Raw genomic sequence first — 23,195 nt, 5'->3', positions numbered from 1 at the left:
TCCGCGGGCAGCTGGCCCGAATGGTCGAGGTTTAGGGGCCGGCCTCGGAGGACAAGACCCTGAACGGGATGGACGTGATGGAGCAGATGGGAGACAATTTGTCCCAACCCCACCTCGCCGTGGACACTGCAAAGGGGCGGCGGGCCACGCAATCCACTCTGCGAAGCTGGAAGCTGCAGGTCCATCTGATAAATAATAAACAATAAACATAGACATTGGGCCATCTTTGTATTCACAACGGGCGGCGCTGTGCCCCCATCGACATCTTACAAGAGATGGGACATCTCGGTCTCTTTCCAGTCTCGATTCTATTGATGATGAAGCCGTGGAATCGACCGTTTTCTCCGTCGCCGAAAGCTTGAACCCCACCCATTGGTCACCCTAATGGGCCTCCGTCTCGGCTAGCTTTTCGGGAGGCACGCCGCCATATTCGTGCGGGTTTATTCGCCAAGGCTTACGAAGCGGTCGCGCGTCGCCCATGCGCTTTAGCTTGGGTGAGATATATGCATGTATCCATTCTCAGCTCCGAGCCCAACCGAGTTGGATGGTACTAGATGCCTGGGGCTGCGTCGGCTCAGCTCTGCACCTAAGCCCGATTCGGATCTTAGATCCAGGCAGCAGCCTTTGAACCAACACCGCGGCTGAAGGGGTTGAAGAAGGTGCAGCCCTTGAGAGGTCAAGCATGTCCAAGGAAGACGACAGTTTTTGCAAGACTGGGGTTGGCTAGGATACAAACCATGTCTGTGCCGCCAGTCGAGCATTCGAACCGGCTTCCACCGCCGTTTGCCACCATCGAATGTCCGCTAGATCTTCCAGCCGATGCACCTTTCTCGGTTATCAAGGAGTCATGCTACATCTGGTATGGCTGCTTTGACACCGAGTCTCTTGCCCAGTCGGCCGCCGCCTTCACCGCCGCCAACACGACTTCCGGAAACTCGGGAGAGACGACGGCGGATCCGCTGCCGGCCCTCAAGCAAGCCGTCGCCCGCTTTCTCGACGCAGCAGCCCGAGACGCCGTCGCCATCGCCGATCCCGCAGCCCGCCCGGCCGTGACGCGGGCGTGCTGGCTGACGGTGCGCTTGTTCAAGCCAACCGACGAGTTTGCGACGCCCCGCTAGCACCGCGACGGCGTCATGTTCGACTGCTCCTGCCCGGGCCACGGCGCGGTCCCACCAGCCAGCGACCATGACCCGTCGTCGGCCGCGCCCGCGCAGACAACGGCGCGACACCACGCCAAGTACGCGGTGACGCTCCTCGGCCCGCCGACGCGGCTGATGCAGCCCGGGGCGCTTGTGGACGAGGCCGTAGCCCATCATGAAGCCGACGACGTCTGGGCCGGCGGCGGCGACGAGATGGCCGGGCGCGCCGCGCGTCTGCGGGACGCCGCCGGGGCTAGCGAGGTGGCGCTGCCGTCCGCCCGGCAGGTCATTCGATTCTCGTGGGGCCAGGACGACTCGCCCGTGCACTCGGAGCCGGACTGGGGCTCGTCGGACCGCGTCTTCGTCAGTGTGCTGTTTGGGTCGGAGGAGGAGATACGGGGCATGTGCGATTTCAGGCACGAGAAGTATGGTGTTGTCTCTGAGAATTGAGGCATGGTCGCTCATGCCAGGCTCGCGCCCTAATCGTCCCCGTTGGTGAGATCTGCATGGCCGGCCGCTAAACTCGGGGTGCTGCCATCCGATGCCACGCAAGGCGGCCATGGCTCTACGCAGTATTTACACAGGCAAACGAATTTTAGTCGACAATTTCGGACCTTGCTCAGGCTGATTCTCCAGTTTTCGGGCAACCGTGATATCACCACCTCGTGGGCCTGTCCCACTATTCCCAAAAACGTAATTTTGACGTCGAGCACAGGGAGCCTGCATTGGAGCAACTATAAATGTGTACATTGAAGCTAAGAGCGCAGTCTCCCCCAATTTATAGCTATTAGCTTGTACATTTACTCCGAATAACTATTATTTTCTTTAATAAGCGCCCGTATTTTTGCTTTTACTTTTTTTTAATTTTGGATTCGTCCTTTTTTTTAACTTTATTTAATTTAAACGCTTAATTATATAAATTAGATTTTATATTTGAATTAAAAAATGAATTAAACATATTAGCTATTGGAATAACCGATTGTATATCGTTAATGTATTTTTCAAAAAAAAAAAATTTAAAAAAATTCGAAAAATGTATTTTTATGCAAATGTTGTTATCGTTGTTTTTATCCAGCCTGTCCTTGAGGCTTAGGCTTCCCATTGTCCATCCAGTTTTCATCTGCTGGCCGTAATGCCGGTGGCCGATGGATAGGCACAGGGGACTCCCTTTAACGATATTAATTGGCAAGCAGAGGAACTTTTTGTGCTTGTTTTGGAGCTTTTTCTTGATGTCGTCGCTGCCGCAGTCCATTACCCTAATGATAACCTGTAGGATGCATTCGATGAAAAGGGTGATGGCGTCGTCGACGGTCGGGTGGGCGCGGTTGCAGTAACAGGTCATTCTGTCGCGCCGCAGTATAAAGAACTTGTAGTACGAAAGCCAACACCAGTCCTCCGGCATCCAGTCCTCGAGACCGATAAACGGGCAGTCTTCCCTTTTGGGGAGTCTAACATCGGCCCAATCTTCAATTTGTTTAATGATTGGCTCGGCTGCGTCCCGAAAACCAGCGGCCTCGGCAACCTGTGTAGGTCCCTTACCCCATCGATGTTTCTTCGGGAGGCTGCTCTTCCGGGCTAGGTTGAAGGAAGCGGAGACATCCCTTATGCAGGAAAATTCGACCAGGGCATCGATATCTGGGCTGCCTGGATGGAGCTCGCCGGATTTCCACTCCTGCCTCAAATAATCTAACTGGCTGTTAGCCAGCTGAAGCTTGCTCCGAATTTTCCGCCTGCGCGGAAATTTCTGTCGAATCATGGTAAGGCGCCTGCAGTTTCCCACGAGCTCAACCTCGTCAAGCTGCCGAAAGTTTTTGTCCCGCGGCGAATCCTTGACAAACTTTCCAACCGTGGCCAGTACGGCTGGCAAATGCCACGATTTGGCAAAGTTTAGGCACAGCTCGATCACCCATAGATTGCGCGGCGTGTGCTATGCTAGCTTGTTTGCGTTATCTGGGCGGCGGTCGACCGGAAACGCTGCGTTGAAACTCGGCATCAATGGGTCCATACGACCACCCTTGAGCGGCCTGGCCATCCCAGTCGATTCGCTTGTCCATGTTGCTTGGCCTTTTTCGTTACCCAGATGGTTTTGCATTATCGACGTTATTTTTTGGGTTATTGCCTTCGTAACCCCTTTAGGAGCGAACTCCTTTTTGTAAGAAGCCGAAAACTTCCTAACTATGGGTAACCGAGGCGCAATGGGTATGTTGGCACATGTTGGACATTCGCGAAGGCCAGAGGACGATGATGATAAAGGCGATTCCAAAAGGGACTGGCATAAAGTCCAGTTGCCGCACCAACTGCAAGGATGCTTCGTTCCTGGCTCCTCTTGGTCTCGACCCAGATAGCGATGGGGCGGCTGGCACCCGCGAGCTAACAGGCACCAAGACGTCTACCAACGACCCCTTCGTTTCGGCTCTCCAGTGGGCTGACTACTCAGAGAAACAGCACGCGTACGGATGCGCCAGCCGTTGGGGGAAGAGTGGGTGGTGATATCTAATGGAAATGTTAGGAGGGGGGTGTTATCCCTTCGAGTGCCGTTAAACCCCCAGCCGCTAATCTCGCGTGCGTCAGCCAATAAAAAGGTTCATTTTTTCGGTACTTCCACCTGCGCCTTTTCTAGCCCGTGATAGAAGTACCAGCACAAGTCATCATTACAAAGCGGTACGTGGCAATACTCGCACCGTGCTCCTGCAAATCCGTACCTCCGAGTTACAACAACAACCAGGGTGTCTTTGCCGATTACCTTCCTATCCGGGCGGCTGGGGGTGTAACGGCACTCGAAGGGATGGAGCTATCCCCAGTTCCCGCCAGAGTTTGTGTAACGAGCGACGGGTTCCTAAGACCCGGTCAGTCCAGTAGACCCTTGGCCAACATCCCCTTCTTTGTTCTAGCGGCGGATGCCGTGAATGAGAAGTCGCAGCGGATGGAATAGAGAAGAAATTTGCCCCTTTGGACCGGCAGAGACAGGGTCGGATATGACATGAACCGTAAGGCGCCCAGCTCAGCAAGCAATGGTGGCAAGTACGGTCCCTTGCTTCATCTTTTTGTTTGCACCAATGCTGACTCCTCCCTCCGTGGCGCCGTCACATCGAATAGCAGGACATATGCTATTCAGGGTGACTGGTAGTCTTGACTGATGTGGTCGTAAAGGCATAGCAAACCCCGGAGGTCGGTCAGGCCGAACAACGTACGGCCAGTGACTAGATATAAAGCCTCGCTTAAACAGCCTCCAGAACCAGAGAATCTAATTTACGACCACAACCAAGGGAATTCTGCTCACTCTGTCGCCAAATACACACCTAGCTCCTTAGAGAGATCACCATGTCACAGTCGCAACCACAACCGGAATTCGAGTCGGATCCGGCCCTGGAGATGTACCAAATCGGGGATGCACACCGTGCAAGCCCGTGCCCGGATCTGGCGGCAGCCCTCGCGGCGCCAGTCACTCGTTTCGCTGTGGAGTTCCCGCAGACGAGCAGGCAAAAGCCGCACTTTCGCTTTGTCGTCACCTTCCAGCAGCCGCTCCCGGGCTTCGGGGGCGCCTGTCAGAAGGCCAGCGTGAACATGGAGGTGGGCCCGGACGGAGACGGGGTCGGGGCTTGCGTGATCCGCCTCCTCGGCAACGACGCCTTGGCCGGGCCACTGAGCCACGTGGGCTTCACGTTCCCCATCCGGTCGGCGCTGACGCTGCGGGCGGTCGTGGACGCCATCGCCGGAGAGCACCGGGACTCGGAGGCGGTTGGGCAGACGGGCGACCTGGCGGCGTTCAGCTACGTCGACAGCGGCGTCGGCGACGACCCCTGGAACGGAGACAGGGACTGGGCGTGAGTTATATCCCCCCACCTGGGCGGTGGCATGATTGCGATTTTCGCCGGGCGCGATGCTGACCAGGCAAAACATCGGCCTCGTTTTCTTTCTACGCAGTGTACAGGTCTTCTGCCGTCTCGAGGCGCACGGGTTCGTGGGAAACGTGGCAGATGGGGTCCTCGGTCCTGGTCCGTACCTGGGGGTGAGGCATGGCGCAATGAAACGGGCCCCATCCATCTATGCCCCCGAGGGAATGGTCCCCTCGGGATATCACCGCACGAGCCTGCGCACCTGGGACGCGCCGCCCACCTCGAAAGTGCGGGTCATGGACTGGAAGCGTCTCTTTTTTGACGACATCGTCGACTTTGCGCCTAAGCTGCGTGAGGTCTGGGCGGGGCCCGGCCCGGCCTGCCCCGGGCCTGGTCCGGTGGTATTGTATGACAGGCTCCCGCTTGCGCGCGGCACCTTTCTCGACCCGGCGGTCAAACGCGCCGTGCTCATCAAGGTTGAGAGGCCGCTGCCGTACGAGGAGTGACAAAACTGAAGGTGCAAACGTTTAGTAAGCTAGCGACTGCAGGTATCGGCTTCGTGACGGTTGGGGTGGCGTAGTGTAGCGTTGAGGAGCGGTTGAGCGATGACAGTTGCGGTCCTTCAGGCACTCCTGGAATCTATATTGCATATACTGTGCGAGGTGGGCCCAGGCACGTGAGTGCACGGCCCACCCCGATGGATAGACCTGGACCGCCCACGGGTATTCTGCACCAGCCGTAGCCAGAATACGACATGCCACTTTCCCAATCCGGTCTCGCCAAGCGTAATACCCCACACACATACTGCTACTGAGCATTACCCTTTGAGGTACCAGCACTTCTATTTTGCAGTTCAAGAGGGGAGCTGATCAAACGTATGGATGTATACATTAATTATCATTATTGCATCTAGTCTAGTCACTACGGCATCCTTCCATTGGTTGGACCGGCGCATTCCTTAGATATGAACCTCGCCGTAGCCATCCCCGTCGCCTCGCTTGACGTCAGCGGTCTTGGCCTTGCCGATTGGGTACGGGAACGGCGCCTGCATATCCTCGGGCGACGGCAGCGGCGTGTTCCTCCAGATGTCCTGTATCCTCTTGGCGGTCTGCAGGAACTTTGCGCGGACCGACTTGTAGTCGCCGACGGTGAGCTTCCCCTCCTTCTTGACCCACTTCCCGTCGACGACGACGGACTCGACGTCGCCGACGCTCGCGTGCAGCATGACGGCGGCCACGGGGTCGGTCCAGCCCAGCAGGGCCGGCGAGCCGCCGTCCCAGACCACGATGTCGGCCTTGGCGCCCTCGGCGATGACGCCCAGGTCGTCGCGGCGCAGGGCGAGGCCGCCGTTGCGGGTCGCGAGCAGGAAGGCCTGGTTGACGCTCATGGGGTTGTTGGCGGGCAGCTCCCAGCGGTCGAGCACGTCCTCGAAGGCCTCGTAGCGGGCCTGCTGCAGCCAGATGCGGGCCTGGGTCAGGATGTCGGTGCTGAAGGTGAAGTGGGTGTCGACGCCGAGCGCGGCCTGGTCCTGGATGTGGTAGCTGACCGGGTGGGTGTGGCCGTAGTGCATCTCGGACTCGGGGGTGATGGAGATGTACTGGTTCGTCGAGCGCAGCAGCGACGCGCCCTGGGCCGTCAAGAACGAGGCGTGCGAGAAGACGATGGGGATGGAGATGTTGAGGTAGTTGAGCGCGTGCAGGTCTTCGGGAGAGTTGGTGATGCCCCAGGGCCCCTGCAGCGAATGCGTAGTGATGACGGAGACGTTGAACTCCCTTGGTTAATGTCAATGTGACGATTCGGTCAAGGCGGTACAAGAGGTCAGACTCACTTGGCAAGGTCCATGATGGTGTTGACCTCGTTGATGTTGGGGTTGGGACCCCATGCGTCGTACGAAATGCCCAGGGTGGTTGGCGAGCCCTCAAACGAGGCGTTCTGCGCGATTTCCCGGAAAACGCGGGTTAAGGCGGGTATGTCGGTCGTGCTCGTGTTGTGGAAGGTGAAGGCCCAGAAGGCCCTACTACCACTATCGATACTAGCGCGCAGGCCGGCATTTGATGTAGTTCTGTCCCATGTGTGGTGGGCATGGTCAAGCATGGTGGTGACGCCGGAATTAACGGCCTCGTATAGCCCGGCCAGCTGGCTGTTGTACACGTCCTCGGCGGTCCACTTACCAGCCGATGCGAACTCGCCGAAGCGGCCAAAGTACTCGACGAGGGAGGTGTTGGAGCCCAGCGTCTTGAATGCCGTCTGCCAGCCGTGGCGGTGCGTGTCGATGAAACCAGGGGTCAGGATCTTGTCGGTGGCGTCGACGATCTCGACCCCGGTTGGGATATCGGTCGGGGCCGAGTCGTAGACGCCGGCGATGCGGTCGTCACGCACCAGGAGGGACCCATTGCGGATAACGCGCAGGCCCTCAGACTGGCGGTCAAAGGCGACGATGGTGCCGCCGTTGAACAAAATGGTGGTGGCGGCGTCTGCGACTGCCGCGAGGAGCGGCAGCAAGGCCGAGTAGCTGGCGAAGTGCCGCATTTTTCGAGAGCTTGGTGTAAGAGGGCCGGCAGAGCTTCTAGAGGCAGACCTAGGCAGTGAGCGAGCTGGTGGTCATCAAGGGAACCGGTACCTCTAGATGGAAGAGCATGGCGCGCTTTTGTAGTCGACTCCAGTCCGACGTCAGGGAGCGAAGTGCTTGGAAGTAAGCTTGACAAATCTTGGGGCAAGGTGATGTGTATCGCGAAACGGGGCTAACCGTGCCGGTGGTGGCTACGGCTACATTGGTCATCACCACCAATGTCCGCCCATCGCGACCCGCCCTGCCCCATCTTCGGCGTTAGTGGTGGTTGTGTAAGGCGAGGGCGAGGGCACACGGGCGCACGAGTATGGCAAGGGATCACTTCACAATGGCATCCAGGCGTGGAGCATCAGCGGGGCACATAACACTCCGAGGCCAAGAGTTGAGCTTGGTAAGAAGGCCGTAAGAAGGCTTGGCATGGGTGCTAGGATGACGGTGTCTGTCGTAGTGGTAGTCGGCGCGAGATCATGGGGTCACATCGGAGTTAGCCCGATGGTGTGCAGGCTACGACGACGGACACAATAATTATCGCCTCATGCCGCTTTTCGACATATTCTCATCCAATGTCATCGCCTCGGCGTCGATAGTGCCCTGTAAGACTTGCAACCATGTAAGGCGCCTGCCCGCCAATCATTCCCAGCGCAAATGCCATCCGAGACATCCGACAGCTGCTCGTAGCGGGGGCTAGTTAGTATGTATTAGACCAAACTTTTCGTCTGCCGCTTCCATCCAGTATGATCAAGCATGGCTTTTCCAGAGTCTACGATGAGATTGCCAAAAGCGATGGCCCCTTAGCTGCTGGATCATCGGGTCTGGATGATGTCATGTTGACCAGTAAAAAGCGCGGTAATAACTACCTGCGTGCCTGCCTAGGTACCTACACAGCTTGGTGAGAACCAGCTAGCCGCACAGGGTGGAGACTTGCTCCACATTTGAATTTTTCCGTCATCTGGCTCTTCTTCCATATTTTCGAACGGCGCCGGCAGGCTGGAATGTTCCGCCTTAACTGTTAGCAAGTCTTGCATATGTGGGTTGGTTTGTACATTGTAACGGCCCTTGTTTTCGTCTCGTCGGCTGGAGGGCTTCCCGTCGTCCCTCGATGCCTCACAGTTGACGACTGGAGGCTGCTCGAATAATGATCCGCGCTTCACCGCGATTTTGCCTCGGCGAACGATGGCGCTCCATAACGGCAGTTGTGGCGGCCCCACAGCTTCTGAAATTGGCCAGTCGGCTGGCCTCGCCGTCGTCATGGCACCACCCCGCTTCTTTTGTTTCCACAGAACAGAACAGCACTGCATCGCTCGGGCACGCAAGCACTTTTGGTCAACGCAGGCACAAGACTATCGAATTTTGGCACACTGCCCCATCACCACATTCGCACGCGCCCAGAATGACCTCGCAGGCCCCAGCAGCGGCGGCCGCTGTGTTAGTTGCAACCAAGCACACGCCTGGCACCGACGAGTCTTGGCACGGCAAGATTACTCCAGAGGGGCCTTTCCCTCCAGAGAAGGGCCGGTACCGTCTTTACATTGGTATGCTAGGCTTTGCCTATGCTCGGTTTTGCCGCCTGGCCCCCTATTCCCATGATTCACATGCTTACTCCTGACGCCAAACAGGTCTGTTTTGCCCCTTTGCGCACCGGGCTCTAATCGTGCGCAATCTCAAAGGCCTCCAGGAGTTCCTCCCTGCCACTGTGGTGAAGCCGTATCCCAAGGGTAACGACAACGGCTGGCCGGGCTGGAGGTTCCCCACTTCGGCTGATGAGTATCCTGGCGCCGACCTTGACCCACTGTTCGGTGCCATCCATCTCCACGACATATACTTCAAGGACGATCCGCAGTATAAAGGCCGTTACACCGTTCCATTGCTCTGGGACGTGAAGAACTCTGTTGCCGTCAATAATGAGTCTCTGGAGCTGCTGCGCGATCTGCAGACCGCCTTCGACCCGCTCCTGCCCGAGGGGAGCCCCGAGCGGGCCCTGACGTTGTATCCGGAGGCGCTCCGCGCTGAGATCGACCGAATCGGGGGCTGGATGCAGGACCACCTCAACGTCGGCGTTTACAAGGCAGGCTTCGCCGAGACGCAAGCCGAGTACGACGAACACGTACCCTACGTCTTTGCCGCACTCAACGTCCTCGAGCGCATGGTGCACGCCAACGGCGGGCCGTACCTCCTGGGCGCCCAGATGACGGAGCTGGATGTGCGCATGTATGCGACGCTAATCCGGTTCGACACGGTCTACGCGCAGCACTTCAAGTGCAACCTGGGCATAATCCGGCACGACTACCCGCAGCTGCACAACTGGCTCAAAAACCTGTACTGGAATGTGCCAGCATTCCGCGAGACGACCGACTTCAAGCACATCAAGGAGAACTACACCAAGTCGCACCAAAGCGTCAACCCGCGCGCCATCACGCCCTTGGGGCCGTGGCCGCACATCGAGGAGGGGTACGAGCCTGACCTGGCCAAGGTGCGCGTCGGTGGCGTTAAGATGCCATGCGTAGTGGACCTCGAGGCTGTGGTTCAGGGCAAGGCCTAGCCAGGGAGAACATCACCAGCTTTTGGCGATGGATTGGCCGCTCTCTTGTGATGACAGACAGTCGGTGCTGTCCCGGAGTTATCGACCGAGTCTGGGCGAAAGCCCGAGATTCATTATCTGGGCACATCCGTCGTGATAAGTAATATAACCCATTGTGTCGACGTCGCCAGTGAGGCCGTTCGCTTGGACCACACGACTGGCTTCATCGCCCGCGAGGCCCGTGGCCATCGTAAGCAATGCACGGTTTTCTTTTTGGTAAGGCTGCTTCCTCGTGTACGCAAAGTCAAAGTGCAACACAACAACCATTGACTTTGTAGGAAATAGGATCAAGATCGAAGGCCACTAAACGGAGCGATAACTGCTGCAGTGATCACCCGAGGCGTTACACTCATGGCTTGCACGTCTTCATCAAGAGCCTTCCTTGATTGCGCCGTATTTGTACCCGACATCATCAAACTAGTGTCCGTAACGGCGTTCGCATTACCACACGTAGCATTCCTCTAGGCTAAGGGAAACCTCCAAACTAGACCTTGGATATCTTGAAGCCGCCGGGCATAAGGGTCTGGAAAGCTCCGTTGGGGTCGTACTTGGTTGCCGCGGCCTTCATCTTCTCGACATTGGCGGCGCCTTACGTCGCCAGCACCTGCTGGGACGGGTCTGCGTAGTGGCACATCGAGTCCCAGCTCGCGCGCGTGGGCCTCGGTCTCGGTCGCGTATGCGCGCAGCAGCCCGTGCGCAGCGTCGCCGAGCTCCCTGGTCGGGGCCGATACGGTCCCGAGCCAGAGGACGGCATTGCCGGTCACCTGGTCCCGCCCGAGCACGTTGCCGCCGCGCTCGACCGAGTGGCGCGCGAAGAGGGCCGGCAGCGGCTGCAGGACACACTGCGTCGTGAAGTTGCCGTCGGGCATGATTCCCTTGAGCTTCTCGACCATGGCCTCGTGGCCCGCGAGGAGTTTGTTGACCATGCGGAGGTCGTCTTGAACGTGAGCGTGAACCAGATCTCGCTGGCGGGTTCTGCGTGTGGGTCGAGGGGGTGCTCCCCAAACCTTGAGGCTGTGGTGTAGGAGAAGGCCAATAAGAACTTACTGCTGGCCGGGAGGAAGCGAGATCTGGCGCACAAAGGCCGAAATCTTGGCCTCGCCCGTCTCGTCGCTCGGGCCGAAGGCGCTAAACTTCTCAAACGCCTTCTGATCTTTGGAGCCGTGGAGATTTGTGAGCAGGCAATAGATGGTTACGTCCTTGGCCTGCGGGGTGTACGTCCACACGCCGGCGAAGGAGCTGTCGGGGTTCTCCTCGACGTGGTCTGCGTTCTCGTGCTTGTTCGCTTCAACGACGCGCCCGTCGGCCAGCACGACTTGGAAGTTGACGACGTTGTCACAGACCATGCCGCAGCGCGACGTGAAGAAGCTGTTGCCGCCGCCCGCCACCAGCCCCCCGCGCCGTCGCGCCCGCCCGCCACCGTCAGCCCGCGCGGCCCCAGCGCGTCGTAGACGTCGTGCCACTTGGCGCCGGGGCTGATCGACGCCACCTTTGCCCCGCCGGGGTCGTCGCGCGCCGTCGTGTCGGCCTTGAGTCCCAGGTCGACCGTCACGCCGTCCTCGGTGCCGTTGCCGCCGCCAAAGCAGGTGTGCCCGCCGCTGCGGACGGCGAACTTGACGCCCGCGCCTGCCAGCGCCGTCACGGGTTTGGACACCTCGTCGGCGGTGCGAGGCTGCACGATGCATTTCACCACGCAGCGGGCCGCAGCCACCAACGGACTGATCAAATCCGCAAGCCGCCCGGCAGGCACATCAAGGAGGAGGCACCTTGAGAGGCCCACACGGCATCTGTTTCTCCGACTCTTTGAGCTGGGAGTATCGTATAGGGATCGTCAGATGTTCATCAATAAGCCCAGTATGCCAGCCCAGGGGCTGGATTGCTCCATCCTTTGGCGTCCCGATTTTCTTCTGGTTCTTTGTTTCCCGGGCGTCACATCAGGGGCGACAGCGGCAAAAGCACCAACGTCGCATCTAAGCGTTGCACTAGCGCTTATAGAGACACCCACATCTGCCAAGCGGCTTGATGGGGCGTGTGGTCACTTTGCCCGCGGGCCCCTTTTGTCCGTGATGCCGGCCGGCCTCGCCGGCAAACTCCAGTTACACTGCTGGATCTAGTAAGCCTACCCTGCAAATAGGGTGATAATGGCCCGTCAAATCACTCAACTTATCGGGCTCGAGGATGACGTGCTTACTCATGGCACACCACGCTCACCCCATTCATTTTTCGTGAATACCGCCCCTTGAAACAGACGGTGAGAGATCGTGATCCCGGCCCGTCCGTCACCTCCTCCCTATCTGGGCTGCCCACATCGCCGTTACCTTGCTGCCCACCTCTGTTGCAGCGAGGGCAGGGTTTCTTCAAGCGAGCTGGAAGCCAACAGGCATTGGATATGTCGACCTGTGCTCCCCGCCTAAGCACCATGCATGCTACCCCGGGGCCGGATGAATCGCTGGTTCTGGTCCGACACCGCTTAACAGGATCCGAATGAGCGGGTGGGAGGACAGCGATGGAAGGTAGCTGTTCGTCGACATAAAGGGGTTGATATCAGTCCACAGGAGGACCCTCTGCGTACTGCTTATTGGCTCTGCCCTGCTCCACGCGCTTGTGAAGAATATTAATGCAGTAGACAACACTGCCAGCCTGCCTACCTACCCACATAAACACCTCCCTTCACTTCTCCCGCTCTTGCACCAGTCTTCGCTCCCATCCTCTCTTCCTATATACCCTCAACTGACGAGAATACCTGCACGTCCTCCCTCGCCATGACTATCGATCTCATTCCCGATGTGGGCTTGAAGGCCCTGGCCAAGCTGAAAGGCCGCACCCTCCATGTGCCAGACCCTTCTCCATGGTACTCGGACGTGCCTTCAGGCTTCAACCGACACTACGCTCGGCTGGTCCCGAAGGTGGGAGGGATCCTAGAGAGCGTGATACAAGATCCAAAGGCCCTTAGAAAGGCCAAAGGCATCGATGTGGCCCACCTGACTTGCGCGTGAGTTATACCGTCCACCCTATTCACCACATACTGGACGCATCCACAAGGTTAGAGTGGACAAAAGGGAATAGCATGAGCATTCCAGTTAACCATGCCCCACCATTAAACCATCATTCAGACTTTTCCCCGTCGCAGAATGGGATGTCCTCCTCATCTTCGCGCACTACAGCGTCTGGATCTTCCTCTGGGACGACGAGGTCGACAGGGCGCTCCCAGAGCTCCAGGTGGACCCCAACGGCGACGGCACCAGCCCGGCAGCGCCGCAGCCTACCATCGCCTCCGACCTGAACCTCGGCAACGCCTACCGCGCCCAGTCCCTGCGGTACATCGGCCACCACCTCGGCATCCACGAGGACCCGGCCGAGGACGCCGCCCTGGCCGCTGGCGGCCGCTGCCGCTGCCGCGAGAACCTCGGGACCGACGCGCGCGGCGAGCTGGTCCCGCCCACGCCGGCCTCGGGCCTCTACGTCTTCATGGGCCGCGAGTTGCGCGCGCGGTGCGACGAGGGCGAGATCCGCCGCTTCTGGGAGCAGATCTGCAACTTCGCCGCCGCCACCGCCGTCGAGCAGGCCCACCGCCTCTCGGGCCGGTTCCCGAGCCTGGAGGACTACTGGCGTATACGGTACTATGGCGGCGGCGCGCTCATCCACGCCGCCCTTGCTGTGTGAGGGGACTTTTATTTTTCGCTTCCATCATACCCGAACCCCTCGCAACAGCCACTGATTTGCACTCGTCCTCGTCGCCACCCTTGTCTTCATACCTACACCATTGCCACTTTAAAGGAGTGCTCGCTGACCAGAAGAACTTTTGAGCGCGCTCCAGCATGAAGTGCGGTAACAACGCTCCTGTCAGCATGTCCGACCTATCAGAGCCGATCCAGAGCCAGTTTAACATCATGCTGGACGATTTCAACAAGAACGTGCTCATGTATAGGCGCCATGATTCTAACCTTTTAAAAATCTCTGCAACCACTTTGCCGTGGAAAATATCCCAAGCGGCTGACATTGGGGGTTTGCTTCTAGTTCGAACGACATCTTTTCCTTAAAAAAGGAGTTGGTATGTTGCGCCGCATGCCCTCACAGAAACTTGTGGCTACAAACATACACGTAGCATCCCTCCCCATTGGTTAAAAGGCGCTTGCTAACGCCTCGCTCGCGCCGGCACAATGACAGACCGACGGCACTCTCACAAACATGTTCGTTGTCGCCCTCGCCGAGGCGGACGTGGCAGGGGGCGACCACGCGCAGCAGATCCTGGCCGAGGCGGTGGCCAAGTTCGAGGAAACGACGCGTGCCACCGTCGAAGCCGCGGACGAGATCCGCCGACAGGCCAAACACGACGCCGCTCCTGGTCACGCCGAGTCCGCGGCCAAGTTTGCTTCCTCGCTCGAGATGATGCTGCACGGCTTCCTCACGTGGACGTTGTACACGGCCAGATATGGAATAAAGGGGCTCGTCCAGCCAGACGGGTCTGTTATTATTAAGCTGTAATGTTCATTTTAGGCCACAGCCCGTAGCCCAGCTTGCACGCTCGACTTCGTTGTTACTACAGCTACAGTCCCAGCTACCAAGACAATACAAACCCGTAATTAACTCTCCCTCCGCCACACCTGACACCCCCTTTCCAACGGCTCAATTACATCCACACACATGCCTGCCCAAAACCTCATATCCTCCCAATCCGCCAGCTTCGACTGCCCCCCAATCACACCCTGAATGCATAACGACGTCGCACGGTCATACAGCTCCGGCATGGGGTCCACGTCGGCCGTATCGTCCAGCCATTCCAGCGCCGCCGCCAGGCGCTGGTAGTACCCGCCTCCTGTTGCGGCCGGGCGGGCTTCAAAGGGAGATTGGTGCCAGATCTCGAGGAGAAGGATTCCCAGCTCTAGGAGTGTGGCTCTGGCGTCGATGGCACCACCCGGGCAGGTGGGGGCTGGGCCGCTGGTTTCCAAGGCGAGGGAGATGAAGGGCTGGTTGAAGTCGGGTGCTTCGTGGGCGGGGGAAGAGGCAAGTCCCTTGGCTCCCCCCTGCGGGAGCGGGCGGACGGGGAAGTAGAGCTCGTGTTTGGACCAGGGCTTCTGCAGCCAGTGGGTCTGGGACAGCTGGAGGAGGTTGGATGCCAGCCGGAGGGCAAGCAGCATGCGGAATTTGAGAGGGGCCTTGTGGGCCGCGGACAGGAGCGCCCCGAGCGAGATCTTGTTTCCGCTGACCTTAGGAAAGGCAGTGGCCGCGGCCCTGTTGCGGCGGCAGTACACACCGATGCGTTGCTGGCGCGTCAGGACGAAGCAGGCGCCCTGGGGCACCCCGAATCTGCTTGGGGCCTCGAGCACGCCGCAGATACTCTCGATGTGGAGGATGTCCGGCGGGATCCGGGGCGGGTTCAGCGATGCCCCAAACGCGACGACTTGGATGGACGGGGTCCCGTGTCGACTGGGATCCGGGGATTCGGGAAGGGCCGGCCGTTTGCACTCATCGTCCTCCTCCCTGAAAACGTGCACCGCCGTCTCATAAGCCCACGACAGTCCGGTGGGATGCCGGGTAGCAATTGCAAGGCGGAAGTCCATCAGCGGGTCGGACTGGGTCCGCATCCGGCCGTGATCCAAGATGCCAGCGGCCGTCGACAGTCGGTCCTCCAGAAACAGGTTTGCTTCATGTTGTGTGTGGCATCCCGATGTGAAGCCGCGATTGAGAGCGGCAGGTACCTTTCCGGCGAGATCCCGGATCCGCCGCAAAGCCCTTGCAAGGTTTGTGGCCTTCCTGGACGGTATGCTTGTCGCGCTGTGCTGGTTAGACACAAGAACTCTCGCAAATCGGTCGATTTGAGCCGTCGTATCGTCGAGATCCTTTACCGCTGCGGTGAGATCCGGTCCTTTGAACAGCACCTTGATTCGGGATCGGATGTCTGGTTTCCCTTTTGCATTATCGTTGGTGGCAATGATGTCGCGCAGCTTGTTCGAGGTACTCTGGTTCGTTCAAGTCACAGCGTCAGCAAGATTGCGTTGTGAATAACAATATTAACATGGCTGGCCCCAGCTAACCTCGCCACCGGGCAGCAGCCCTTCGATACTTCCAGCTATCCTTTCCAGAGTTTGGTGGCTGTCGGTCATCACCCCGCTCAAGGCAGCGTAGTTCTCCTCCCCCAGATAGTCTCGGATTTGTTCTTGGACCTGCTTGGAGAGAAGATACGTGAAGGGGTCGTCGTCGACAAGCCAGACATCGTCACAGCCGCTAAGGCTAGCGATGGACTTGATGTTCTCGGCGATGGTTTGTTTCTGGAGCAGGAGGGCGCGCGCGAGCTTGGCGACGAAGGCGCGCTTCCGAAACGCCGCGAGGGTCCTCGGAATCACAGGCGCGTCAAGCGCGGCGACGAGGATGGGCAGCACGGCTAGGACAACACCGACAACTTCGAATCCAGACATGGCGGTAGGGTTGGGAGGAGAATGCGGGCCTCACAGCCCTCGCGACGCATAAGGCCGATGTTGTCCGGTGGCTGGGCACCAAAACCCCAAAAAACCCCTCCTCAGCCTGACCCCCTACGGCACTGTCTTTCGTGCCCGGTATTATCACCCTATCACACGGGTAAATTCAAGAAGGCGGGGTTCGTATGCATGCTGCAGCTCACGCAGGCTTCCGGAGCAGGCTCTCATTTTTGCTAGAGTTGGATGGCGAGCGATCCCTCCCCGCCTCCGCTTCCTTCCCGATTCCTGCTTCCCATCAAAGCGCAAAATAACCCACCGTAAACGGGCTGCGACAGGCTTTTGCTCTCCTGGCACCATCTCCCCTGTTTACAAATCGGAAGCCATCAGAGACATGCCGGCTCCGACGCTCTCGAGGGTTGGCTTCGACATCAGGCGTCTGTTTGGTGAGGTTGACGCCCTCGATCGCCAGGCTGGAGATGCAAAGCACAGGGAATGGCCGCGCACCCAATTCGCAGCAGAATCGGACCGGTTCGAGTTATGGGCAATAAATATGGGATTGTTCGTCCCAGGGCACGGGTCGCTGGATTATCGCATCAGAGACTCTGCCACCCTGAAAAAAACCTTCGCCAGCTTCATGACGGACCTCGTGGATTCTCTGGATCAAGGTCAGGCTTTCGTCGTTTGTTTGCCCGCCTGCACTGCTTCGAATTAACGTAATCGAACTGGCACACAGTGCTCCAATATTGCAGTGGCGCTTTTGACGACGAGAGCCCTCATGATGCCGACAATCCCGACGACTCTGACGGCGACTGGACGTTAGATGTCTCCCCCACTGCACAGACACCAGCCGAAGCCGACTCGGACATCGACCTTTTGCTTGACAGCGTGCGTGATCCAATCGACCGCCTTTACAAGCTGTCTACCCGGATTCGCAGCCCGAGCACGAGATTTGCCTCCTCGAAAGCCCAAGTCTATCAGAAGATCGACCCCGAGTCCAAGCGGGACTTTTTGAAAGAGGCCGAGCCATTCGATCGCGACTACGTCAGCTCATTATTTCTCCAGTACCACAAGGACAATGCAACCCGAGACGCATCTATCAATGAGCCCCCTCCCTCCCCTGCGAACCTCGACCCCGGGTCAAGCCCAGATGATGTGGTTTGGGAACCAATACGGTCGGTGCTTTCCGTTTATCGCAGTGGTGTTTCGGACGGGACCGAGTCGTTTCTTGTCGATCGACTAGCACGGGCAAACATTCGACGCAGGCGGCAGTTCGCATATTGGACGCACCACAGAGAGAAGCTCCAGCTCCACACACAGAGCGTTGCGCAGCATGCAAGGGTGACCACCACTTCGGCCATGGTAGCCTTGGAAAATCTCGGACTTGGATCTGCAGGCGGGTTGGACTCCGTCCTGATGCCCGTGGCATCAGTCACAACCGCCACATGCCTACAGATACAAATGACGCAGCTCGCGATCTGGGATGATCGGTCCGCGGTCTCACAATCAGAGTACGCCCCATCCTCCCATCCCGGCGTTGAGGATGTCGACTTCCCGCCGCCTCCAAAGCGGAAACAAGGCGAAAAGAACTTCGAGTGCCCGTATTGCTTCACCTTGTGCCCCGCTACATCCCTAAGCACAAAGGCATGGAGGTAAGCTCCTTATTTTATGCCAATGTCCATTCCCGCAGCGGTGCTAGTACTTAAATCCCCATTACAGGGCTCACCTAATACGCGACCTGCGGCCATATGTTTGCACCTACGAGGCCTGCAGAAACCCGGACCAGCTCTACGATACTCGGGAAGACTGGATCCAGCATGAAACCACAAATCACTTCGCAGCATGGCGTTGTTTGGAACACGACGGCCTGTCATTTTCGAGCGTGGAAGAGTATCAGGCCCACCTCGCAGCCTGTCACGGGGCTGGAAGGCACGTTGGCGAGTCGAGTCTCGTGCCTCCCGACAGGCGCTGTCCGATCTGCAACTTTTCGGCGGCCAGCGAACTGCACAAACACATCGCCTTGCACCTCGAGCGCGTTGCCTTGTTTTCCTTACCGCATGTCGACGGTGATGACGAAGGCGATGGCAGCGAAGCCAACTCACAGAGTGTTAACCTTCCGGACAACGGCTCCCGGGACGACGAATGCACAAATCCTTTTAAGTGGGATTTGTACGATGATGATGGCAGCGACATTACCTCGCAGAGTGGTAGCCTCCCGGACGACCTCGAACTGATTGCGACGCTCGGCCTCGCCTACAACATTTGGATGTTCATCAAGGTCGGGCGCAGGATTATCTATGATATGGAGCGGGTAGACCACCAGCCCGACTTGTTCGCTTTCCTAGTCATTGCCGAGATGCTAGCCCCCCTTGTCGAAATGCTAGCCCCCCTTTACGACCAGATTCGGCGCCACGCGACCACAACCACGACCGCGACAGCAGCGACGAGCGTCGGTACGAGTGCAAGCGCTCCATCCAAACCGGCCCCTCGACATAAGCAGTTGCTAGACATGGCAGAAATGTGTGTACGCGTCGCGCGGGACTTGGGCGGGGAGCCCAGCCTCCTTAAGCGCACGGACATGACGGCGAGGATAAGGCTGTGCCTCACGAGACTGGAGCGTGAGCTGCGAGAAGCCGAGAGCCTGCTGCATACGGGGCTTCTGACGTGTATCTAGTACGTTGGCGCTTGTAGCCAGGTTGGATGACAACTGCTAACAACAGTACGCAGCGAGAGGCCCCGGATAGATGCGAACCTCCGATCTTTTCTCGACGAGTACTGCAAGAAGGAGGCCGCTGTCACCGCGCCGGTGTTTGCACAAGCCTTGCCGACGGGAGAGCGTATCGCCGCAGAAACCAGGGAGAGCGTGGAAGCAGGCGAAGCGCACACGACGCAAAAGACAACAGAACTGAAGGCATCGCTGATGGAGTACATATCTTCCGTTCTTAGAAGCCCCATCGAACAAAAAGCAGAGGCTTGGCAAGACGCCCAGCGGGGGCGGCTCCTGCGCAGCCTCATGGTCGATGACCGCAGCAGCCAGGTCCGCCCACCGCATGCTGGGACCTTGGAATGGATTTTCAATCATGGGAGCCATGGCTACCAGCATACGATGGTGGCAAAACATCCCACAGCCGACTTTGATAGCTCTTCCAATCCCTTATCAGATGTCGTGCGCCAACCCACCGACTCTGAGACCGATGGCACCGAGTCGGGAAAAGGCGTTGAGAGTGCTTCCTGGAACAGCTTCTCCGACTGGCTTAGATCTACGGAACCGAGATACTGGATCGTTGGCAACCCAGGGTCAGGGAAAACGACGCTGATGAAATATCTTGCCCAACATGAACAGACGCAGAGTCTCCTGGGCATCTGGAGCCCTGGAGCCATCGTCGTCTCGCATTTCTTTTGGTTGAACGGCACCCAGATGGAGCGGAGTATCAAAGGCCTCTTATGCTCCCTGCTTTACCAGTTGCTTACCAAGAGCGAGATATCGCTCATTTGCATACTTCGAAAGGATCCCACGATCCCCGTCACGGAGGCGGCAATGGATTGGTCTCAACAGGACCTACAGTCTATGCTTCTGGATGTTATGGTAAATTATCCAAGATCCATCGCCGTATTCGTGGACGGACTTGACGAGGTACTTGAAGCCGACGGCCTCCTTAAGCTTATGGAGGTCATCGATACCTTAGGAAAACCCCTGGGGTTGGAAGGGAAAGTCAAACTGTGCCTCAGTGCGCGACCTTACCCTTCAATCGTGGACCGACTAAGTAATTGCCCACACATACCTCACCTCGACGTCCTCAACAAAGCCGACTTTCGACTCTGAGGGCAATATTACCACACTGTCGGACTACCTTATCGACATCCTACTACGCTCGAGTTTTGAGGTGAAAAAAGGCAAGCGGCATGGTCAAGTTTTGCAACGAGAACCTCCCAACTATACAGGAGATCGAGGATTGGCTTGCGGCCAGGCTTGCTTTTTCTTTGGCTTCGTCTTATGGCGAAAACGATTACGGAAGCTTCCTGCCTGGATGAGATGGTTACGGATTTGAAACGCTGCATTGACTGTTTGCCCGACGAGCTTATGAAGCTGTACGCCGACGTGTACGCACCGTTATTGGTTTCCAGCTAGTACCCTGCACAAACGAAAGACCAGTCCTTTAAATATGATGATTACCACATCGCTAGGGACAGGAGCTTAAATTAGAGATCGAAATCCGTCCGAGGACGAACTAGCCACGTTACTATTAAGCGGATTATGCCAAGTAACAATGCAAGATATCAGACTTTACATTGGGGCCGCGACCACCTTCACGACGTGGGGGATCCTGCCGCTCGTCAACAGCACCAGCATCGAGATCGTTACCGCCATGGAGGCGGAGCTGCCGGACGGAAGCGGGGGTCGAATGGTAGCGTGGCGGTCCGACGACGGTGCCGACGGCGTCCTCCACCGCGCCGAGCACCCGACCATCCTCGCGGACCTGGGGGACGGGACGACAATGTCCATCTCCTACGAGCCGTACTACGCCGGCCTGGCTACTGGGGCCATCGCCGCGCTCAAGCCGATGCTGCAGAGGCTGTTTGAGCAGCAGAACCTGGATCTGAAAGCGTATGTGGAGGGGTTGCACTGAGGGGACATATGCCGACGTGAGAAGAGGGCTGTTGGAAAACCCCGGCTGTAATTATGGCTTTATCCAACATGATACAATTTGAATTGAACATCCCGATGGATAGGCAACATCTTTCTTTCACAAGAAAAACCCTTCAGCCGATCCAACGGCAATCTCGCCATGTTCAATTGTTGGGCCTCTCTCCCTCCTGCTCTTGCCATTAGTCGCTATCGAAACCAAAGGCTTCTAATGTAGGGCTTTAAAAGAAAGATGCCGGGTGTTTTAGAAACTGTTTTGGGCAGCTTTCAACAGAGCTTTATATAATGCAAGTTAGTTTTAAGGACTTTCTTCGTCATTTAAGCAGCGCATGTTTGCTATTCGAAGAACATATTTTATGGCGGCCTGTTGCCAAGCGTTGCTCCGCCAGAAGAGTGGAGTATTGGGCCCAAAAAGTTTATTAGCTCAAAAAGAGTGGCTAGTCGCTTAGCCACGGCTGCTACAGCGTCCAAAACAACATCACCAAAAGTTTCCCGCTACAAAAGAAGAAAATCCCCACACACTAACGAAGCGCAAACTGGGAGCTACCCGGTGGCGCCAACGATAACGTGTCTTCGTGTGGCGCATTAAAAAAGGTTAACTCCTACTTCCTCTTCCAAAAGAGGGGGGGAATATGGGGGACCGCGTTTTCTCACCTTTGATAGTTTCCAACTGGCAAGGTCGACTCGGATTTAGCCAACCCAGACGCAGCCGGTACCATCCTGGCCGCAAGCCATCTGTGTGCAAAACCGTTCTGGTAAGCACGGCGGTTATTCCAAACATCGTGGAGGAGAGACTGCCCCTGGATGTTACTCACCGGGCGGTTGTTGGCGCAGGCCCACAGGTCACAGATGTTATGTTGCCCGGGACAGGGGCAGGCCTGCTGGCCGACGATATGCCCCTCAGCGCACGCAGGCAGTACCTCATTACAGTTGGCGCGCTTCTGGAGATTGTCGGGCGTGGCGACGGCGAGGACGCCAGCGGCGAGGATAGTGAGGGCGGCGAGGAACTGCATGGTGGCGGTTGGGTTGGGTTTTTTTTGATCGAGAAGAACGAGGGATCTGTGGGTGAAGTGTGATGGTTTCTCTCAGGGTTGCTGTGATCTGGGAGAAAAGAAAAGATTTGAGGTTGTTCGAGAGGCCGTCTCTGGCTTTTTATAAGCGGGAAAAGCGGCTTCCTTGTCTCCAGAGTGCTTGGAGTCCTTCTGTCGGACTTGCGGTTCCTGGACGCACACTCAATGCTCCAGCCTGTCATGGTGATCCACGAAGACCGCCGATCAGCAACCCAAGGATTCACAGTTTCTGGTCATTGATCAGCACCACTGCGGGCCCCGCGAGGTATCCTCATGCCTCGATTGGCGCCGCTCGTTTGGGTGTTTGACAAGGGATCTCAGCACTAACGACTAGAGCACATACTCTCCGTCCGTGTTTCCTTTCGATTTGGTGAACTCAAAACTCCGGGCGGGGGCCAACAACCGAGACTATCATCCGTTAGCGGTGAATCATCCTAGCGTTGTAGGGTATTTTCAAATGTGGGGATGTGATCGCCAGCTTTTAGGTGGTAATTGTGGAGATATTGCATGTCCTGTCGACTCTAAGCTTTCCGTCTGTTCATGACCTTCCTCTCTCATGCCTCTGCCACTGTTCTTCCCGTTAGGGGTAATACTCGTCTCCCTTCATTGAAGGCCATGCGGTACAGCCATGATATTACCGTGATGTGGGCGTCATATGCGCAGCCATCCATCCGTTTCTGCAGGTGTTGAGCAGTAGCATGAGTTTCTGTTCAGTGGCACAGAAAAGGCTTCCCATTGGCCATGGAACGACAAATGATGGTGCGCTATACGCGGTGGCCTACTGCCAAGCCTAGCCGCAGGGGGGAGTCAAACAGGATGAAGATCATATCGGACTATGAAGTCTCGGACTTTTTTTTGGCGGTGCAAAAGAATACGTCTCAAATGTGAATGCTTGAGGCTGACGTGGTGGAGCACCCGGCGGCCACATATGCCCAGAACAGGGCT

The 23,195-nt window shown here is 57.4% G+C and overlaps 11 protein-coding genes across 11 annotated transcripts; 6 read left to right on the top strand and 5 right to left on the bottom strand.

The window, feature by feature from the left end:
* The first annotated feature begins 200 nt into the window (after positions 1-200).
* GGTG_10558 (hypothetical protein) lies at positions 201-1,974 on the top strand. The gene has a single exon (XM_009228432.1). It carries the CDS (start codon positions 1,134-1,136, stop codon positions 1,587-1,589), a length of 456 nt encoding a protein of 151 aa, XP_009226696.1. The 5' UTR covers positions 201-1,133; the 3' UTR covers positions 1,590-1,974.
* A 72-nt stretch (positions 1,975-2,046) lies between these two features.
* On the bottom strand, positions 2,047-2,895 carry GGTG_10557 (hypothetical protein; the record flags this gene model as incomplete). The annotated part of the gene is made up of 1 exon (XM_009228431.1): positions 2,047-2,895. The coding sequence occupies one exon, from the start codon at positions 2,893-2,895 to the stop codon at positions 2,047-2,049; it is 849 nt and encodes a 282-aa protein (XP_009226695.1).
* Positions 2,896-4,460: 1,565 nt separating this feature from the next.
* GGTG_10556 (hypothetical protein) lies at positions 4,461-5,481 on the top strand (the record flags this gene model as incomplete). Its single annotated transcript, XM_009228430.1, has 2 exons — positions 4,461-4,963; positions 5,064-5,481. The coding sequence occupies 2 exons, from the start codon at positions 4,461-4,463 to the stop codon at positions 5,479-5,481; spliced, it is 921 nt and encodes a 306-aa protein (XP_009226694.1).
* A 372-nt stretch (positions 5,482-5,853) lies between these two features.
* GGTG_10555 (amidohydrolase) lies at positions 5,854-7,676 on the bottom strand. The gene is made up of 2 exons (XM_009228429.1): positions 6,804-7,676; positions 5,854-6,747 (listed from the first exon to the last, which is right to left on the bottom strand). The coding sequence occupies exons 1-2, from the start codon at positions 7,502-7,504 to the stop codon at positions 5,934-5,936; spliced, it is 1,515 nt and encodes a 504-aa protein (XP_009226693.1). The 5' UTR covers positions 7,505-7,676; the 3' UTR covers positions 5,854-5,933.
* Positions 7,677-8,934: 1,258 nt separating this feature from the next.
* GGTG_10554 (glutathione S-transferase Gst3) lies at positions 8,935-10,429 on the top strand (the record flags this gene model as incomplete). Its single annotated transcript, XM_009228428.1, has 4 exons — positions 8,935-9,076; positions 9,161-10,065; positions 10,141-10,312; positions 10,401-10,429. The coding sequence occupies 4 exons, from the start codon at positions 8,935-8,937 to the stop codon at positions 10,427-10,429; spliced, it is 1,248 nt and encodes a 415-aa protein (XP_009226692.1).
* Positions 10,430-10,491: 62 nt separating this feature from the next.
* On the bottom strand, positions 10,492-12,543 carry GGTG_10553 (hypothetical protein; the record flags this gene model as incomplete). Its single annotated transcript, XM_009228427.1, has 5 exons — positions 10,492-10,539; positions 10,671-11,097; positions 11,170-11,361; positions 11,466-11,930; positions 12,314-12,543. 5 exons carry the CDS (start codon positions 12,541-12,543, stop codon positions 10,492-10,494), a joined length of 1,362 nt encoding a protein of 453 aa, XP_009226691.1.
* An 80-nt stretch (positions 12,544-12,623) lies between these two features.
* GGTG_10552 (hypothetical protein) lies at positions 12,624-14,715 on the top strand. The gene is made up of 5 exons (XM_009228426.1): positions 12,624-13,114; positions 13,236-13,781; positions 13,940-14,044; positions 14,140-14,173; positions 14,290-14,715. Exons 1-5 carry the CDS (start codon positions 12,885-12,887, stop codon positions 14,605-14,607), a joined length of 1,233 nt encoding a protein of 410 aa, XP_009226690.1. The 5' UTR covers positions 12,624-12,884; the 3' UTR covers positions 14,608-14,715.
* Positions 14,646-16,538, bottom strand: GGTG_10551 (hypothetical protein; the record flags this gene model as incomplete). Its single annotated transcript, XM_009228425.1, has 2 exons — positions 14,646-16,082; positions 16,158-16,538. 2 exons carry the CDS (start codon positions 16,536-16,538, stop codon positions 14,706-14,708), a joined length of 1,758 nt encoding a protein of 585 aa, XP_009226689.1. The 3' UTR covers positions 14,646-14,705.
* Positions 16,539-16,929: 391 nt separating this feature from the next.
* On the top strand, positions 16,930-20,422 carry GGTG_10550 (hypothetical protein; the record flags this gene model as incomplete). The annotated part of the gene is made up of 4 exons (XM_009228424.1): positions 16,930-17,203; positions 17,272-18,187; positions 18,255-19,208; positions 19,263-20,422. The coding sequence occupies 4 exons, from the start codon at positions 16,930-16,932 to the stop codon at positions 20,356-20,358; spliced, it is 3,240 nt and encodes a 1,079-aa protein (XP_009226688.1). The 3' UTR covers positions 20,359-20,422.
* A 381-nt stretch (positions 20,423-20,803) lies between these two features.
* Positions 20,804-21,163, top strand: GGTG_10549 (hypothetical protein; the record flags this gene model as incomplete). The annotated part of the gene is made up of 1 exon (XM_009228423.1): positions 20,804-21,163. The coding sequence occupies one exon, from the start codon at positions 20,804-20,806 to the stop codon at positions 21,161-21,163; it is 360 nt and encodes a 119-aa protein (XP_009226687.1).
* A 418-nt stretch (positions 21,164-21,581) lies between these two features.
* GGTG_10548 (hypothetical protein) lies at positions 21,582-22,276 on the bottom strand. The gene is made up of 3 exons (XM_009228422.1): positions 21,996-22,276; positions 21,835-21,915; positions 21,582-21,751 (listed from the first exon to the last, which is right to left on the bottom strand). The coding sequence occupies exons 1-2, from the start codon at positions 22,191-22,193 to the stop codon at positions 21,871-21,873; spliced, it is 243 nt and encodes an 80-aa protein (XP_009226686.1). The 5' UTR covers positions 22,194-22,276; the 3' UTR covers positions 21,582-21,751; positions 21,835-21,870.
* Between the last annotated feature and the right edge of the window lie 919 nt (positions 22,277-23,195).

This window comes from Gaeumannomyces tritici (genome assembly GCF_000145635.1).
Source record: "Gaeumannomyces tritici R3-111a-1 unplaced genomic scaffold supercont2.6, whole genome shotgun sequence".
Taxonomy (NCBI): domain Eukaryota; kingdom Fungi; phylum Ascomycota; class Sordariomycetes; order Magnaporthales; family Magnaporthaceae; genus Gaeumannomyces; species Gaeumannomyces tritici.
Note: the sequence above shows the minus strand (reverse complement) of the source record. Positions and strands in the feature narration are given on the sequence as shown.